The sequence below is a fragment of the Myxocyprinus asiaticus genome, chromosome 11, assembly GCF_019703515.2.
Source record: "Myxocyprinus asiaticus isolate MX2 ecotype Aquarium Trade chromosome 11, UBuf_Myxa_2, whole genome shotgun sequence".
NCBI lineage: Eukaryota > Metazoa > Chordata > Actinopteri > Cypriniformes > Catostomidae > Myxocyprinus > Myxocyprinus asiaticus.
The window spans coordinates 48,773,830-48,791,581 of record NC_059354.1 but is presented as its reverse complement, the minus strand read 5'-3'; the positions used below and the strand labels follow the sequence as shown (position 1 = coordinate 48,791,581).

At 38.0% G+C, this 17,752-nt stretch overlaps 1 protein-coding gene across 2 annotated transcripts in view; it reads right to left on the bottom strand.

Annotated features, from left to right (window-relative positions):
* LOC127448270 (RNA-binding motif, single-stranded-interacting protein 1-like) overlaps positions 1-17,752 on the bottom strand; it is a 95,097-nt gene that overhangs the window by 6,561 nt on the left and 70,784 nt on the right. For both annotated transcript variants that reach the window (XM_051710680.1, XM_051710681.1), the window contains exons 6-12: positions 14,540-14,619; positions 11,316-11,431; positions 7,804-7,853; positions 7,486-7,573; positions 5,867-5,917; positions 1,441-1,548; positions 660-740 (exon numbers count right to left, since the gene is read on the bottom strand). In XM_051710680.1, the coding sequence (XP_051566640.1) occupies positions 660-740; positions 1,441-1,548; positions 5,867-5,917; positions 7,486-7,573; positions 7,804-7,853; positions 11,316-11,431; positions 14,540-14,619 (574 nt within the window). The remainder of the gene's footprint in view (positions 1-659; positions 741-1,440; positions 1,549-5,866; positions 5,918-7,485; positions 7,574-7,803; positions 7,854-11,315; positions 11,432-14,539; positions 14,620-17,752) is intronic.

Sequence of the window (17,752 nt, the reverse complement as noted above, 5' to 3'; positions counted from 1 at the left end):
ATCTATCACACTTTAAACGTTTATGAATGTAACTGGTTCCTTACAGTCTTGGTGTTTTTAACTGTGTGTAATTTAAATAAAAGTTACTTTGAAAAGCCTGCATCATATTGTGACTGGTTCACAATCCACGCTGAAATGTACCAATCACATATAATCCTGCGCCAATGCGATCAGGAACTTTGTTAAACTTCGGCCGCTCACAATGAACACTTACATGTTCAAAAGATCAAGGAAAATTTGATTCCCCATGCCATGACCCCTTTAACCTTGTGGGCAGCTGTGGCTCAGGTGGTAGAGCGGGTTGTCCACTAATTGCAGGGTTGATGGTTTGATTCCCGGCCCACCTGACTCCACATGCCGAAGTGTCCTTGGGCAAGACACTGAACCCCAAGTTGCTCCCAATGACAGGCTAGCGCCTTGCATGGCAGCTCTGCTGTCATTGGTGTGTCAGTGTGTGTGTGAATGGGTGAATGAGACACAGTGTAAAGCTCTTTGTAGAACCGCTAAGGTTAAAAAAGGCGCTATATAAGTGCAGACCATTTACCGTTTAACCCAAATTCACATGGACAGGTTGCACAAACACACTGAACTTTTTTCCATGTATGTTGATTCTGGATGAGGCTACAGCTGTGACTGGGAAATATTTGACATGAACTCACCTCTACTGAGACTGCATTGGTCTGCATATGAGTGTATGAAGGGATGTACGGACCCTGCAGAGCTGGACTGGCTGTCATAAACTGCAGGAGAGAGTTTTTATTTTGTATTTTTTTAAAGTCATATACAATTTTGATATACTGGATAAAATATTAAACTCACATTTTTATTTTATCACAATATAAGAATTAATTAGACACAAGGGTTAATTATTGTATTTTCTTTCCATGCATTTCTTCATTTTTTTCCTTTCTCTGGTCAATATACATTTCAAACAAAACAGGTTTTCTTGGGAATATTTCTTTGTTTATCAATTTCTATTTTTTCCTGTGCCCTCAATATCCCTTTTAGTCTTTTGCAATATCCCTTTAATGAACAAAAGCCAGATACTAAATGACATCATCATCCAGGAAGTGACATCATTTTGGTGGGAAAATAAGAGTACAAATATTACTAAGTACAAGTAATAGATTAAAGTCGTAAAGTTTAAAATGTTCCGTATAACAGAAATGACCCAAAGAACTTTCATATGAAAAAAATGAACATCTGCGGCTACAAAATTTGCACACTAATGCTGTTGTAATGTTGTGATGATAACAATAAAGTGGAATCATTCTCATCCCCACAGCTGCTGTATTTTGTTACTTTTGTGTACTTTGCTGAGATTAACTGGAGCTGATGTTGTGCAACTGGTGTGTATTGCCTGTATATGTATAAATACATACATTTTTTGCAGAGTTTTGTATTATATGCCGAGTTAGTGTTGTGTGTGTGTGTACTTACAGTTCCTGCACTGCCCATTGAGAGGTGACTCATCTGCTGGGTTAGAGGACTCATCATAGACGTGGGCTGCAGTGACATATGATCTATAGAGGGCGATATCACCGCTCCCTATGAGAGAACACAAGCCATGAAAACTCAGTTTCACACAGATAAATCACTCATGTTTTTTTTTGTTTTGTTTGTTCTCCCAATTTGGAATGCCCAGTTCCCAATGTGCTTTTAAGTCCTCGTGGTCGCCTAGTGATTCGCCTCAGTCTGGGTGGATGTGAATCCCAGTTGCCTCCGCGTCTGAGACTGTCAACCCGCACATCTTATCACGTGGCTTGTTGAGTGTGTTGCCACGGAGACATAGCGCGTGTGGAGGCTTCACGCCATCCACCGCGGCAACCACGCTCAACTCACCACACGCCCCACCAAGAACGAACCACATTATAGCGACCACGAGGAGTTTACCCCATGTGACTCTACCCTCCCTAGCAACCGGGCCAATTTGGTTGCTTAGGAGACCTGGCTGGAGTCACTCAGTACGCCCTGGGATTCGAACTAGCGAGCTAGCGACTTTTACCACTGAGCTACCGAGGCCCCCATTTATTTATGTTAATTTCATTTTACATGTAATTTTTACAATGAAAAAAGTACCAAAAAGAACATGGTAGTAAAAAAAGAAGCAAAAAAAAAAAAAAAAAAAAAAAAAAAAAAAAAAAAAATCGCAGTTACAGTAAGCAGGCACTTGCAAAGTAAGCTAAATGGGCAAGTCGATGACTGGGTAACACTTATAATAAAGTGTTAAGTTTATAATAACTACATAGTATAAAGGATTTGTAAGACATTAGTTTATAGTTAATTATTTATAAATCATTGTTCTGCCATTGTTAATACATTTATAGATTATAAACAAATAGAGTGTTATTCATTTATACTGTATTTTCTGTTGCAAATGATTTATTATTGTTTAATAAGTTCATATATAAGCAGTTTGATAATGGTTTTTTATTCTTAGTAACAACTTGTTAACCATAACTAACTAACGTATTTCATTTGAAGCAAACCTGTGGTAAAGAAGTGTTTATGTGAATATTAAGAATGTATAAATCCATTACAGTTACAGTGAGGCACTTACAATGGAAGTCAATGAAGTCCAATCGGTAAATGTTAAAACACTTACTGTTTCAAAAGTATAACCACAAGACGTAACCAATATGCATGTAAACATGATTTTAGGGGGCGTTTACACGACAACGTTTTCAACTAAAAACGTTATGCGTTTTGGCTGTTCGTTTACACGACAACGGCGTTTTGGGGCCTGAAAACGGGTTTCAAAGTGAACATTTTTGAAAACAATGGCGTTATCATCTCCGTGTAAACATACAAAAACGCAAATTTGTGAAAACGATGACGTCATGCGCACGCGTATTATGTGTTCAGTCTGTAGGCATGCGCGCGAGTACTTAAACAACACACGAAACATTCAAAACTACAATGACGGACTACAGGACTGTGCTTGTGCTGCTCAAGATTTTGAGTTTATTGACGATTCTCCAGGCAAATTAATTGTAGTAATAAAGCAACCTCATCATCCGTCCTGACAAAATTGCTCGATGCTTTCGCCATCTTCATTGTTTGTATTCACCGCTCTGTGGAAGAATGCTTATGTGCGCAGGCGCGTAGTGTTTCTTTACAAAGTGACATCGCCAACTACTGGCCTGGCATGCATAATACAGCGTTTTTAGTCGTTTTCGCGGATCCGTGTGAACGGGGATCGTTTTGACAACGTTGTCGTCTGTACGCGAAACTTTTCAAAAACACAAAAGTAATTTTTTTTCCATTTTTAGCACATCGCTGTCGTGTAAACGTACCCTTAGTGTGATAAAATTGCTTATTAACATTTTCTGTGTAAAGATATATCAAATTTCAAACTTCGTTACCATGACAACTTAACAACGTAAACCCTAAAACCCTAAATTGACCATAAAAACAACTATTTAAGCAACTTTACATCTCAAATAATACACAAGTTTTAACAGAAGAATTAATGTAATGTATTAAGCTTCACATTTCTGCCTTTAAACCCTCCAAAAATTCATTATCCACTGAATTATACATACTGTATATCCTGTTCATTACATACTGTATAGAAATGCATATATAATTTATGAATTTATGACTTCTTGTTCTCATAAATGCTTCTTTACCACTGGTTTACATCAACTAAAACACATCAGTTAGGTATGATATGAACTTAATTAACAATAATAAATTGTTTGCTACAGTGAACATAAATGAGTAACATACTATTAATCATTTAGGAACAATAAATAATGAATTATAAATTAACTTTAAACAAATGCATTACAAATACTTCATACCATTTAGTTATTATAAAGTGTTACCGATAACTTAAAATACACACTATTTTAATACTATAGCTACAAGATGTATACATTATACGTGTTTACATGATTTTAGTGTGATGAAATCCCTTACTAGGCTTTTCTGTGTAAAGTTGGTAAGCAGTTTCTTTCATATGCACCAATCAGCCACAACATTAAAACCACCTGTCTAATATTGTGTAGGTCCCCCTCGTGCAGCCAAAACAGCACCAACCCGCATCTCAGAATAGATATTCTTCTCAGCACAATTGTACAGAGTGGTTATCTGAGTTACTGTAGACTTTGTCAGTTCAAACCAGTCTGGCCATTCACTGCTGACCTCTCTCATCAACAAGACATTTCTATCCACAGAACTGTCGCTCACTGGATGTTTTTTGTTTTTGGCACCATTCTGAGTAAATTCTAGAGACTGTTGTGTGTGAAAATCCCAGGAGATCAGCAGTTACAGAAATACTCAAACCAGCCCATCTGGCACCAACAATCATACATGCGATTATTTAATCAGCCAATCGTGAGGCAGCAGTGCAGTGCATAAAATCATGCATATACGGGTCAGGAGCTTCAGTTAATGTTCACATCAACCATCAGAATGGGGAAAAAATCTGATCTCAGTGATTTGGACCGTGGCATGATTGTTGGTTGATTGTTGTTTCAGAATGCTATATTGAGATGCAGGTTGAGAGGGGGACCTACACAATATTAGGCAGGTGGTTTTAATGTTGTGACTGATGGGTGTATATTTTGGCTACACTTTTGAAACAGTGTGTGTATTTTAATGTTTATGGATTGGCCCCAATCACTTCCATTGTAAGTGTCTCACTGTAATCACGATTTTTTTTATTTTAAAGTTTTTAATGATAAAACAATAGAATTACCTGTTTAAAAATAAGACAAATATTTTGTCAAACTTTTGTTGTAAAACATGAAATATAAGTGCCGGTCAGAAATTTTGATCTCAACGTCTACAGACATTTGCCCCTATTTTTTTTCCAGCTATATGCTTTCTATAACCGTTTGAAGAAACTGCAGCATCATTATTTTTCTGTGTTATTATTATAATTTTTTTCCACTTTAATAATTTTAAAATCTATAGCTTTATTTCCCATTTCTTTATCTTAAGGGACTTATATGTATCTTCTCTTTACCATTTCTATGTAAAGCACTTTGAATTGTGTATGAAATGTGCTATAAACAAACTTGCCTTGCCTTATTTGAATTTTTTTATTTTTTCCCAAAGCAGTTTGTTACTGTAGCATCATCTATTTTATATAAATCCACCCCTAAATTACACAGAAAAACTTCCTAAGTGCACAACCAGAATAAACCGCAAACTCTACCGGACTTTTATGCCGAGTCAAAAGTCAGGCTATGTGAGACTAGGTTTGTCTGTGATGTGTTTGATGAGTTCTGGTGAGTCAGACTCTGTAAATCTTTCCTCTATTAAAGAGCTGTGAGACATCAGGGCCATTACTGCCCTTTAAATGCCACAGTTTCCTCATTTACAGAACACATTATGATATATCGAACAGACATATACACACACTTCATCATCTACACAGTCTGACACACATTACTTACATTATACACACCCACTCAAACACACCAGGAAACACACACACACACACACCTCACTTGGTTTCACCCTCTGTGACAGTCATTCATATAGATGAACTTTTCACTTAGCAACTGAGCAACTGTATTCAGAGTTTTGTTTGAGGCACTTAGTTGAAAGTTGATATCCATGAGCAGAAGTCTATATTCCGCTTCACTTAAAGTGTAATTATTTGAGTTTTTCCATGCCGATCTACTATTGAGGTATCAACTATTTCAGATCAAACCAGCCCTTAAACGACACGGAAAACAAAATGAACTGTGATTGGTTACTCTTCATGAGCTTTTAGACCTTTTGTGTCTAACTGGGTGGTGCTTGACCAGAAAGGAAAAACTAGACAAGTTTGTCAAGCAAAAACAAAAAACGTGACACAGATGATAGACACTGTTAATAAGGTGAGGAGAAATAATAAACTGAGACTTACTGGATGCTGCATGATGTAGGGCTGATGGGCGACCCAGGATGGGTTCTGTACCTGAACATTAAAAACACACATGCATGTGTAAACACATATACCGCATGTCTTTTGCAGTGTTATTATCATTTATGAAAAGAAAAATGAACACTAAATGTGAGAATTTTCGTTAACTGAAATGTACATGTTTGGAATTTTTTTTAAAAATAAAAACACCTTTTTGTAATTCCAAAACTAACCAGATATATATATAAAATTCTCTGAACTAATTGTAGTTTTTGACATGCAGTATTTTATAAATTTGAAACCTTCTCAACTTGCCTTCATTAAACATGAAAATGCCACTAGATAGTGATAACACTAAATTGGCCAAAGGAATTTAACACTATCTACAATTTTTAAGTGATATCAGTAAATGTACAGTTTTAACGTTTACACTTTATAATAAGGTTTTATTCGTTATCATTAGCTAATGCATTAGGTATCTTGAACTAACAATAAGCAATATTTTTTTTTTGCATTTATTAATCTTTGGCAAAATACTATTGTTCAGTGTTAGTTCAAATTGCATTAACTAATGTTAACAAATGCAACTTTAAGGGGCCTGGGTATCTCAGCGAGTATTGACGCTGACTACCACCCCTGGAGTCACAAGTTCGAATCCAGGGCGTGCTGAGTGACTCCAGCCAGGTCTCCTAAGCAACCAAATTGGCCCGGTTGCTAGGGAGGGTAGAGTCACATGGGGTAACCTCCTCGTGGTCACTATAATGTGGTTCGCTCTCAGCGGGGCACGTGTTGAGTTGTGCGTGGATGCCGTGGAGAATAGCGTGAAGCCTCCACACGCGCTATGTCTCCGCGGTAACACGCTCAACAAGCCATGTGATAAGATGTGCGGATTGATGGTTTCAGACGCGGAGGCAACTGAGATTCATCCTCTGCCACCCGGACTGAGGCGAGTCACTACGCCACCACGAGGACTTGGGAGCGCATTGGGAATTGGGCATTCCAAAATTGGGGAGAAAAAATACAGTAGTAAATGAACTATGAACTAACATTAACTAACAATGAACAATTGTATTTTTATTAACTAACATTAACATAGATTAATGCATTCCAAAAATATATAGTTAATTGCTTGTTCATGATACCTAATGCATTAACTAATGTAAACGAATGGAACCTCGTGTTTGAGGTGGTGGTGGCGTAGCGGGCTAAAGCACTGGTAAGCAGATGGTTGCCGGTTCGATCCCCACAGCCACCAACACTGTCCTTGAGCAAGGCACTTAACTCCAAGTTGTCCCTTTCATAAGTGCACTGTGTAAGTCGCTTTGGATAAAAGCATCTGCCAAATGCATAAATGTAACCTTATTGTAACGTGTTACCGTAAATGCTGTATTGTTTATTGTTAGTTCATGTTACCTATTTTGTTAACCTATAAATTAAACTCATGTTAACAGATACAATCATATTGTAAGGTGTTACTGTGTTAAATTTGGCAGCCATTAATCTAAAATTAAATCAAAATATAATATAATAACCACAGACTCTGGCTATTTCAGTAGCTGAGTTAGATACAGTTTAGACACATGCATGTCTAACATGTCGATAGGGAACTGTTGTCATGTTACCTGGTATGTGGACATAGGTGAGATGTATTGAGATATGGGGGTCTGTGAGATCATTCTGTTTGTAATACTGTAGGTGGTCGGATAGAATCTGGAGAGATAAAGAGAAAGAGAAATTTTCGTTTTGGTGCGAACTATCATTTATTAGTCCTAAAATGCTTTGCGTAATAGCTGTTGCTATATTGTGTTTTTGCACGGCTGGAATGCTGTATCGCCCAATCAACATCCAGAAATGTAACTGTTGAATAGTAGCATGTGCAGTATGAATTCGCACATTTCAATGTGTTATTACAGAGTTACTCAGCTTTGGTGGTCTCGTACCCATTTTGCATAGCAGCTGTTGTGGGGTCGTAAGTGAGGGTCATTCCAGCCTATGAGAGAGAGAGAGAGAGAGAGAGAGAGAGAGAGATAATTATTAAACTGCTCAGCTCATAGCTGCTGTTTCATTTGTAATGAAACACACACAAACACTCTAACAGAACGATTTACAAAAAAAAAAAAAACACCCAGTCTGATCTGATTTAGCAGTTAGCTTGTTCAAAATTAAGCTCAAACGAACAGTGATCTCTTGGTTTGTGACTTGAGCTAGGCGATAAAGGTGTTTTTATACGTAAACACACGCTAAACTAACTTCTTTAAGCATTATGCTGCAGCTCAGGCAGGAGCACCACAATTTTAGACACCGTGTCAAGTTCAAATGAAGCTCAACTTTTAAAAGCGCATCTCAAGACGCATGCATTATGTATTATTCATTGCGCTGCGTCTAGCTTTTTTTAAGCGGAAGAACAAGTTTGGTCTGAATGGACCCTTGAACATCTCATAAATCTCAGGGTTGAATTCACTAAATAGTTGCAGCACTTTTGCGCATAGTTTTTCAGCACAAAAACCTGTGTCTTATTCACTAATAACACGCAAAGTAGTTTAAGCAGTGCAGTCAGCGCTGAAATAGCGCTGCATTTTAAGAATTTAAATTAAGTCACTGTTATTCCACACAAATACGGCTCAAACTCTGTGCTATTTGCCCGGTGCAATTAAAGGCCTTTGCACACCAAACACAGTCACCATTTTGGATAGAAACAATTGATTCCTAGGAAGCCATTCACACCTGGAGCGAACATACGTGTGCCGACAAAGCAAGGTTTTTTTTTTTTTTAACAGTGAATGTGTTTATTTGCACGGTGATGAAATGCCCTGACCAGTAAAAATGAGCTTTGGTTCACATGTCAGGAGCTGCTGCAGTTACCAAAACCAACGCAACTGGTGGTGCTAAAGCACAGAAAGCTGTTTTCCCCACCTATATTAAACGCTGAAGTAACTCTGAGGAAATCCTGTACTAGCAGTGAGGACGTGCATTTAATTTGCATCAAATGCCTTAAAAACGGAAAAAAATTTCTCTTATGGGTTCTTTTAACCTCATGCGAACCCGCATACATATACATGGACGTTGTATTTTGGCTTTGCTATACGCAACGCATAATTTAAATTTATTTAAACTGACTGATCTCAGTTCAGAGGACTGTGTGCTGTCAGTAAAGGGTTAAACTTTCGTCACACAGAGTCATGTGACAAAACAACATGGCACCGATCACAGCGAAGTTTGACTTCGGATGAAACACCAACAAAACTACATCTGGTAGGAAACCTAATTAAGTTTTTACATTGAAACCTGTTTGAGTCAAAAGATTAGTGTCTCTAGTTTCATCCGATATGCCATTTTTTTGTAAATTTAAGCGATTTATCGCGAAACAGCATGCTGCTAAACACAGGGTACACAATATTGTACAATAGTGCTATTTACCCTTAGAAATCCTATATTTACTGTGCATTTTCACACTGAGAATCTATGGGTTCATCCAAAAGCGGAAAAATGTTGCTTTCAGAGGATTTATATGGAGGTTAGGATGAAAATAAGATGCATTTCGAACTGTTCTGAGACCAGTGCAGACAGACAGCACACTGGAGGTTAAGTCATTCACTAAATAGGAAGCAAGGGAGCAACCTATATCTTTCCTATGCAGCTAAGTGCATTCACTCCTAACATCCGACCTAAAGTTCAGTTTCATGCTGCAGATGATGTTTGCACCACTCTACATGTTTGATAGACATGGGGCAACGGTAATTAGTACTTAGATTCAGAATTATAATGTATAATTTTATTTTAACATGGTTGGCTGTGGTTGGATGATGCTGGACATTACTTTGAATCAGAATAATTTATACTAATTTCTGATTTGTAAAATGCTTCAGCACTGGCTATCACTTGTTTGAAGTTCCCAATATGCATTGTTCCAAAGCAGCTTTATAGAAAATCAGCATTAATGTCTATAAAGTCTCAAACATGAATAACCAACACTCCTGGAAACATAATAAACAATTTGACTTTCTATAGCTTGTTATTATTTAAAATTTCACAACTTGGTCCCGCTGCCCACATATGTGGACATACATTTTTAGGAAAACGATTTGCTCTAGAATTATTTTTGGCATGTTTATTAGGTGCTACTAGTTACAAATCTAAAAGGGAAATGGAAAATGCACACAGCAGTCACATTCGGGTTTCAGGAGGTTAACATGTAAATATATTACTGCATCACTGCCTTGCGTCCCCTTTAAAAAAACTCTGATCTAACATGGATTGTCTTCATATTCCATTTTGCTGCATTTTTTGACTTTGCATTTAATCTTACGTGAGATCTCTTATATCTCCAATACAATACAATATATATATTGCAGCATCTTTGCCATTGTTTCACTTTTTTAATAAACAACTTTATGGATCTTAAGTGTATTGCTTTGGCAAATATTAATAATATTAATTCTATAGCAGTGACTTGCAGTGCACTCTGTATATATGTCTTTTTATCAAAGTGCCTTTGCATACCAAAAATGTGGTAATGTTGGTTGGGATTTGTGTTTTATTGTATAGATTATACAGACTCTTGGAGCGTTTAGATATTGACACATTTAATTCGTAACATGAAGGGATTTGAGCTTATACATAAAATAAGTAGATGTACATGGCAATAAGATACTATCAGCATTGTTCCAATTGACAACATTTATGTTAACAGTCATGAGCGTGCATTATGCAGTGATTTTAAACAAATATAATTAAAACAAGTATATACAGAATGCATGGCAGTGGCATATAATCATATAATATTATATATGCTAATATAGTATATACACTTGATTCTTTCTAATCAGCCCTCATACTGTGTATACATGATAATACTGTCAGTCAACTTTGCGCCACCTACCGTACCAGGGTAAAATTGCTTGTTGATTAGAACCACTTATTGTAAAGGTGTAAATGTGCAAACGGCAATCATTTGCCTTGATTTTAAAGCGAAAGGGCCATTTGACGTTGATTCGTTTCGCACTATCGCGCTGGCTCTGGTGTGCAATTAGAAAAAAATTGGCACCCGAGGAAAGCAGGCGGTACACTGATTTTTAGGCCTTAACATCACACTATTACCGCCCGAGGAAAGCAGGCGGTAAACTGAATTTTATTTAAAAGACATGATTGTGTACATTCTCTAACAATCATATCAGCAGTAGTTCATTAAATAATGATGAAATGGAGAAGAGCGGCACTTCATTCTTAGTGAATTCCCCCTCGGAATCACTTCTGTGTTACCTACATAATATATGACTGTATGCTAAACATAGTGTGTATAAACACACCTACCCACATGCCTACCAAAACCAGACTTTGTGTGTGATCCCTGCTGTCCATGTCGCTTTACTAACAAGCTTTGACAGGTGAAATATGGCCAGTGATTTGCACCACACACACACACACACACACACACACACACAGAAGTACTCACAAGTCTGGTCTCCCCATCTCTAGTCCAGCCTCGTCCATTCTGCATATATTTATTTTGACTCGGTCTCTTCTTCTGTCCTCCATCTGCAAACTTGCACAGCAAAGGCTCTGACGGAGCTGCAGAGAGAGAGAGTGAGAGACATCTACACTGCATGATACTGACTGCTCCAATCAATTGAAGTCAGCTTTTATTGTCTGTTAACAAAATAGTTAAGACATTTAATTTCATTGCATGTATATTTTCTGTACAATGAAAATATAAGGTGACTGAGGCATCACCTTTTGTGTTCCACATGGGAAAGGACAACATCAGGGCGAGTAAATGGTGACAGAATTGTTCATTTTTGGCTGAGCTATCCCTTTAATTCAAAGTACACAAAGTTCTCGCCTCTATCCACTTTCCCACAAAGCTCAGAAAGTATGCATCTAATTTGGAAGCTGTCTTCATCTAATCCCCTTTGTTTCCTTTCTGACATGGTCAGTGGAGACTATTTCAGTCTAATAATCTAATTAAAATGCTTTGAGAGGCCACGGCAGGCCTGTATTCCTCTCAAAGACTCACCCTCTGAAAGAATAAGCACACACTGCTTTCAAATTGCACCACAAACTAAACCCACTAATCAATAAGTTCTTACTGGTGCATTAGTTTTGGGGTACTTTAAAGGAATAGTTCACCCAAAAATGAAAAATTTCTCATTATTTATTCACCCTCATGCCATCTCAGACGTGTATGACTTTCTTTCATCTGCTGAACACAAATGAACATTTTTAGAAGAATTTCTCAGCTGTTTTGGTCCATATAATGCAAGTGAATGGATGCCAAAATGTTGAAGCTAAAAAAAAAAAAAATCATATAAATCAGCATAAAAGTAATCCACACGACTCCAGTGGTTAAATCAATGTCTTCAGAAGCAATATAATAGGTGTGAGTGAGAAACAGATCACTTTCATACTCTTCTTTTTTTTTTTTTTGGATTTTCCCCCTTTTTCTCCCCAATTTGGAATGTCCAATTCCCCATGTGCTTTTAAGTCCACGTGGTCGCGTAGTGATTCACCTCAGTCCAGGTGGCGGGGGACGAATCCCAGTTGCCTCCGCGTCTGAGATCGTCAACCTGCGCATCTTATCACGTGGCTTGTTGAGTGCGTTGCCACGGAGACATAGTGCATGTGGAGGCTTCACGGCATCCACCCTCAACTCACCACACGCCCCTCCGAGAACGAACCACATTATAGCGATCAAAAGGAAGTTACCCCATGTGACTCTACCCTCCCTAGCAACCGGGCCAATTTGGTTGCTTAGGAGACCTGGCTGGAGTCACTCAGCACGCCCTGGGATTCGAACTAGCGAACTAGTGAACTCCAGGGTTGGTAGCCAGCGTCTTTACCACTGAGCTACCCAGGCCCCTCATACTCTTCTAGTGTTTTTGGTGATTCATATTCTTCATGCAAACCACCCCCCTACTGGGCAGGGAGAAGAATTTCTTGCAAAAAAATGTCTTAAATATTAATCAGTTTCTCACCCACACATATCATATCACTTCTGAAGATATGTATTTAACCACTGGAGACGTATGGATTACTGTTATGATTCCTTTATGTGCTTTTCGAATGTTGATTTTTGGCATTCGTTCACTTGCATTGCATGGACCTACAGAGCTGAAATATTCTTCTAAAAATCATATTTTTTGTGTACTGCAGAAGAAAGTAAGTCATACACATCTGGGATGGCATGAGGGTGGGTTTTGGGTGAACTATCTCTTTAACTAAATTTTTAAGTAGCATGATGGTAGCTCAGCTGTTTCATAATTAAGTCTCTTTTCCGGCAACAAGCTACTTTTTCCAGTGAGTAGCAGTGTAGCTTGACAAAACAATACATTGCTGTTTTGTATTGATTGCGCAACTTTACTGCCAATTAAACTGTGGGAAATGTCAAACAAACTCACCTAAAATCTCTGTCTTATATTGAGCATTGGGAGATCTGATTCAATTTAGTGAATTTGTCTATTCGGAGGGTTCATTCAAATGAACTGCTTCTCATGTTGCTGCAGTTTATTCCTTTGTTTTTGGTATTTACTAGCTGCATTGGTTGATTTAGTGTAAAAGTTAGCCATCACCCTAATTGTTTTCATGCCAAATAAATAAACCATATAAAATCACTTTCTTGTACCTAGATTTTCACGTGGCTCATGTACGCATCGCAGCAGTTTCCTGGAGCAATGAACACTAGAGGCGCTACAACAACAATGACTTTTATTCACTTTCACCTAAATCAATAGTAAAATGGCAGATTATCAGTTCATAAACACTTACTTTTCGCCCTGTTCCTCACACAATGCTATCTTATGTCATCTAAACACTTTTACTATAGTGCATGACTCATTTTAACGTTTGCATTACATAATCAACTACATTTACAAGCTTGTTCGAGTGCGATTAAACTGTGCGGTAACTCAACTGATAGAGCGTTGCACATGTGATGTAAAGGAGCGGAGTACGAGTCCTGAAGAGCACACGAGTCCACACGAGTCCAAAGTGTCGTAGAAGCACCACAAAATGACGTGGTTGTGTTTTTCATCTCACATTTGCTTTTTCTGACACCATCAGTTAGGTTTAAGTTTAAGGTTTATGGTAGGGAGGTCAGTTTTGTTGATTTAAAACTCGATAGATCCTCATCTGTTTGGGAGAACATTTTACTCTCTTAGCGTCACACAGTGGACATTTAAACTTGTGTAATAAACCACGTATTATCATTTTGCACAATTTGTCACAGTCACTTTCATGAGATCAGGCTGAATAAACAGTGCTCTGATTGCAAAAAATTATATCATTTGCTAGTTTTGTATTTGAAAATGCATTATGCACCCCCCAAAAAAACAACTTTGTTAGTAGCTTTCAGTGTAGCTAACTATTTCTGAAAGAGAAGCTTGACTGTAGTTAAACTAGTGTAGCATGGGAAGCTGTAGTTTCACAGTTGCTGATTACACCTGTTATCAATTTAAACTTTTCGTGCAGCGAGTCTAAATGTACATTCGTGCGATGGCTGTTTGGTATGGCTGACTGGTTCCGCTACATGCCCAAGAGCTTGTTTCCATTTACATTGCAGTCGAGAAGAATCATTATCAGTGAATGAATGAGTGTGCTCTAACATAGAGCAGTGTTGTGTCTTTATACCCAAACAAATAGAGTTAAAACAGACTTCACGCACATGTATACACACATGCTTACCCATAACTCCGGCTGGTGTTTTCAGAAATTTGCCATTGAAGTGTGAGATGACGGCTTCACATTTCTCTGTCGACTCCATCCTAGAGAATAATATTGTGTTTATTAGTAAATATGGATTATGTATTGAAGGTTAGTATTATTAACACTTTTCATTCTCAGTCTTGTCCCAGTACATGTGCAAGTTTTCAATGCTGAAACATGATTTATTGAATATTCACAATATACTGCAATGCAATGATTTTGCTGGCCATTTAAAATTAAGCGAGATTGCACTCATTTTAATGCGCTTTTTATTTGGTCATTAAGTTTTCATTAGATTAGCCTTACGATCCTTCCTTGTCTCATGAGCCACAAGTACGAGAGCACTACGACAGCGGCTTTCAATTAAACACATTCATTTCCAAGAATCCGTTCAAAGTGTTTTAATTAATCGATACACAACTCAACCATCACTTACCGCTCAACCAGGAATTTTTTTTCTCTCCCCTTTTTCTCCCCAATTTTGGAATGCCCAATTCCCAATGCGCTCCAAGTCCTTGTGGTGGCGTAGTGACTCACCTCAATCCAGGTGGAGGAGGATGAATCTCTTCACGCCATCCACCGCGATATCGACGCACAACTCACCACGCGCCCCACCGAAAGCAAACCACATTATAGCGACCACGAGGAGGTTACCCCATGTGACTCTACCCTCCCTAGCAACTGGGAAAATTTGGTTGCTTAGGAGACCTGGCTGGAGTCACTCAGCACACCCTGGATTCGATCAGCCAGGAAATCTAAGGCAACGCCCTTACTATTTCATTTTTAGTTAAAAACACATTGATTTTGCAACGTTTCTCACCCACTCTGAAACAGCATTTTCAAAAACAAATGACAACTGAGGCTTTCAAAAACACTCTCTAGTGCCGCATACTTTGGAAAACGATGAAGTTAAATTTACTTTTTACTTTTAACCAAAAACAAATTCGTGTGGACGTGGCTTACGTATGTTTCCTACACAGCTGTGCTTGTGTCCTCTCTCTTGTATCATTACGCTTTCTCTACATGAAAGATAATGAAATAATTTAAACTTAAATACAGTATTTCATGTCCATTTATTCACCTATTTGGTAAATTGCCATTTAATTAGTCAGATAATGTACATTATGGTTTATTATTACCAGGCCCAGACAGAATCTGCAGACTTTTCAATTTTTTTTAGTTCTGCAAAAGGGATTGTTAAATACATAGTAAAAATGTATTAAATGGACCTGAGAGCTAAGCATTATTAAATTAGCCAAGATATTTAATAAACAAAAACGCAAGGGATGGGGATGCATAGAACTTTTATCAATGACAATTCTGCGGAAATCTGCGTTTTCTTCTGCGGACCTGAGGCTGGATTACATGACACGACTTTTACACTGATTTTAGACCTGATTTTCAGTCGGGCCAAGTTGGTGCTAGTCGGCTCCAGTCTGCAGATTTTGAGAAAGCTTCAGTCACAGAAAATCACGTATTGTATGATGGGTACTAGAGGTCGACCGATAGTGGATTTTGCCGAAATAATAACTAAGGTGGTGGAAAAGGCAGATAACTTTTTTTTAATCAATTTATAGAATGTTTAAAGTAGCCTTTCCTTACTATGACGGGCACAGACGTTGGGGCTGCAAAAGTCCAAAATGAATAAAATCCCAGATGCAGTTTATTGCTCACCCAAAATCCCAATAATAACCAGAAAAACAATTATGGGACTTTTAACTACAAACAGGCCCAAAATACAGCAGGGACTCTTATTTTGAAATGACAGAGACTTTGCTCCATTACAATATACACGTATATATAAGCTTTTTATAGGCTATGTATACACCATTTAAAGGATTTTGTTTTTGTTATTATTCACAAGATATGAAGTTGAAGAGACAATGCATGTTCTGACAAGGCATGTTGCAATATTGTCACATTTTTCTTTGCATGCTCTCGCTTCAATTTAGAACACTTGATTATCTAATCAAACTAACAAAATATGCAATGAAGTGAGGATAAAAATATGGATGAATATTGTCAATGACGAAAGATTTAAATACAGAAATTCCCACGAGGTGTCAGTGATTGTTTATATTTCACCTCTAGAGGCCACTGCTATATTGTAGAATCCTCCAGTGCCAGCCACAGAGGAACATAGAGGAAATAAAATAAATCAAACTATCGACAACTATCGGCATTGATTTTTGCAGATAACCGATAGTTCCAAAAAGCAACTATCGGCACCGATTAATCGGTAAAACCGATATATATGTCTACCTCTAATGGGTACCGACTCCCATCAAGTTGGAGGATTTAAAACTTTGTTTGATATTTTTGCACAGACTATCCACGACTACAGAGGATATCTCAAAGCGTATGGTGCTCAACGTCTCAAATCTGAAGTCATACAGTGAGCAGCCAATGGAGATCAAACGTGCAGGGCCATGAAGCTCAAGAAAAGGAGATGGCAAACAAGCACTCAAGTGGAGTTAAATTTTAACACCACTCACCTCACGTTGCCATCTCTAGATGCCATACTGGCTGCGTATTCCCACCCAAGACCGCGCCAAAATGCGCTTGGCCCGTGTCTTTCGCTTCTTGGAACTCGAAGCAATAACAACAACAGCTCCTGTTTCCATGTTTGCTTACATCTCTCATGTGGCTCTGTGGGCCGAGTGTTTCCGTGAGTTTGCTGAGATCGGAGCAACTTTGCAGTGGGGTAGTGTTAAGTCGGTATGATGCCTAGTGTTTTGAAATCTGTTCACAAGGTTGTGTAATCCATTTTTGCTATAACGTCTAGGGCTGCATATTACTATGTATTGCAATACTGGTGCATTTAAATGTGCTTTAGGTAAATGTTCATATTATATATTAATATTTATTGTAGATATTGTTATCTCACAAAAAAAAAAAAACAGTTAAGATTTGAGTTGTTTTTCCATTCAAGTGTGCTAAGAATAACCCTTCTGTGAGTGTGTTTTGTGTCATGAATTTACCAAGAGAATCCAGCAAGAGTTTCCTGGCTTTATCATGTTGATTTGTTAGACACACACAGATATGAAGAATATATGAAAAGAACTGACTGGCACTAAGACTCATGGGAGGGTCTGAAGTGTGTTGAGTGTGTATGTGTTGAGGTGGGCAACGTGCCAGGGACTTTCCAGGACGTTTGATTCCTGTGCCCTGATGAACGCAACAGTTGGTAAA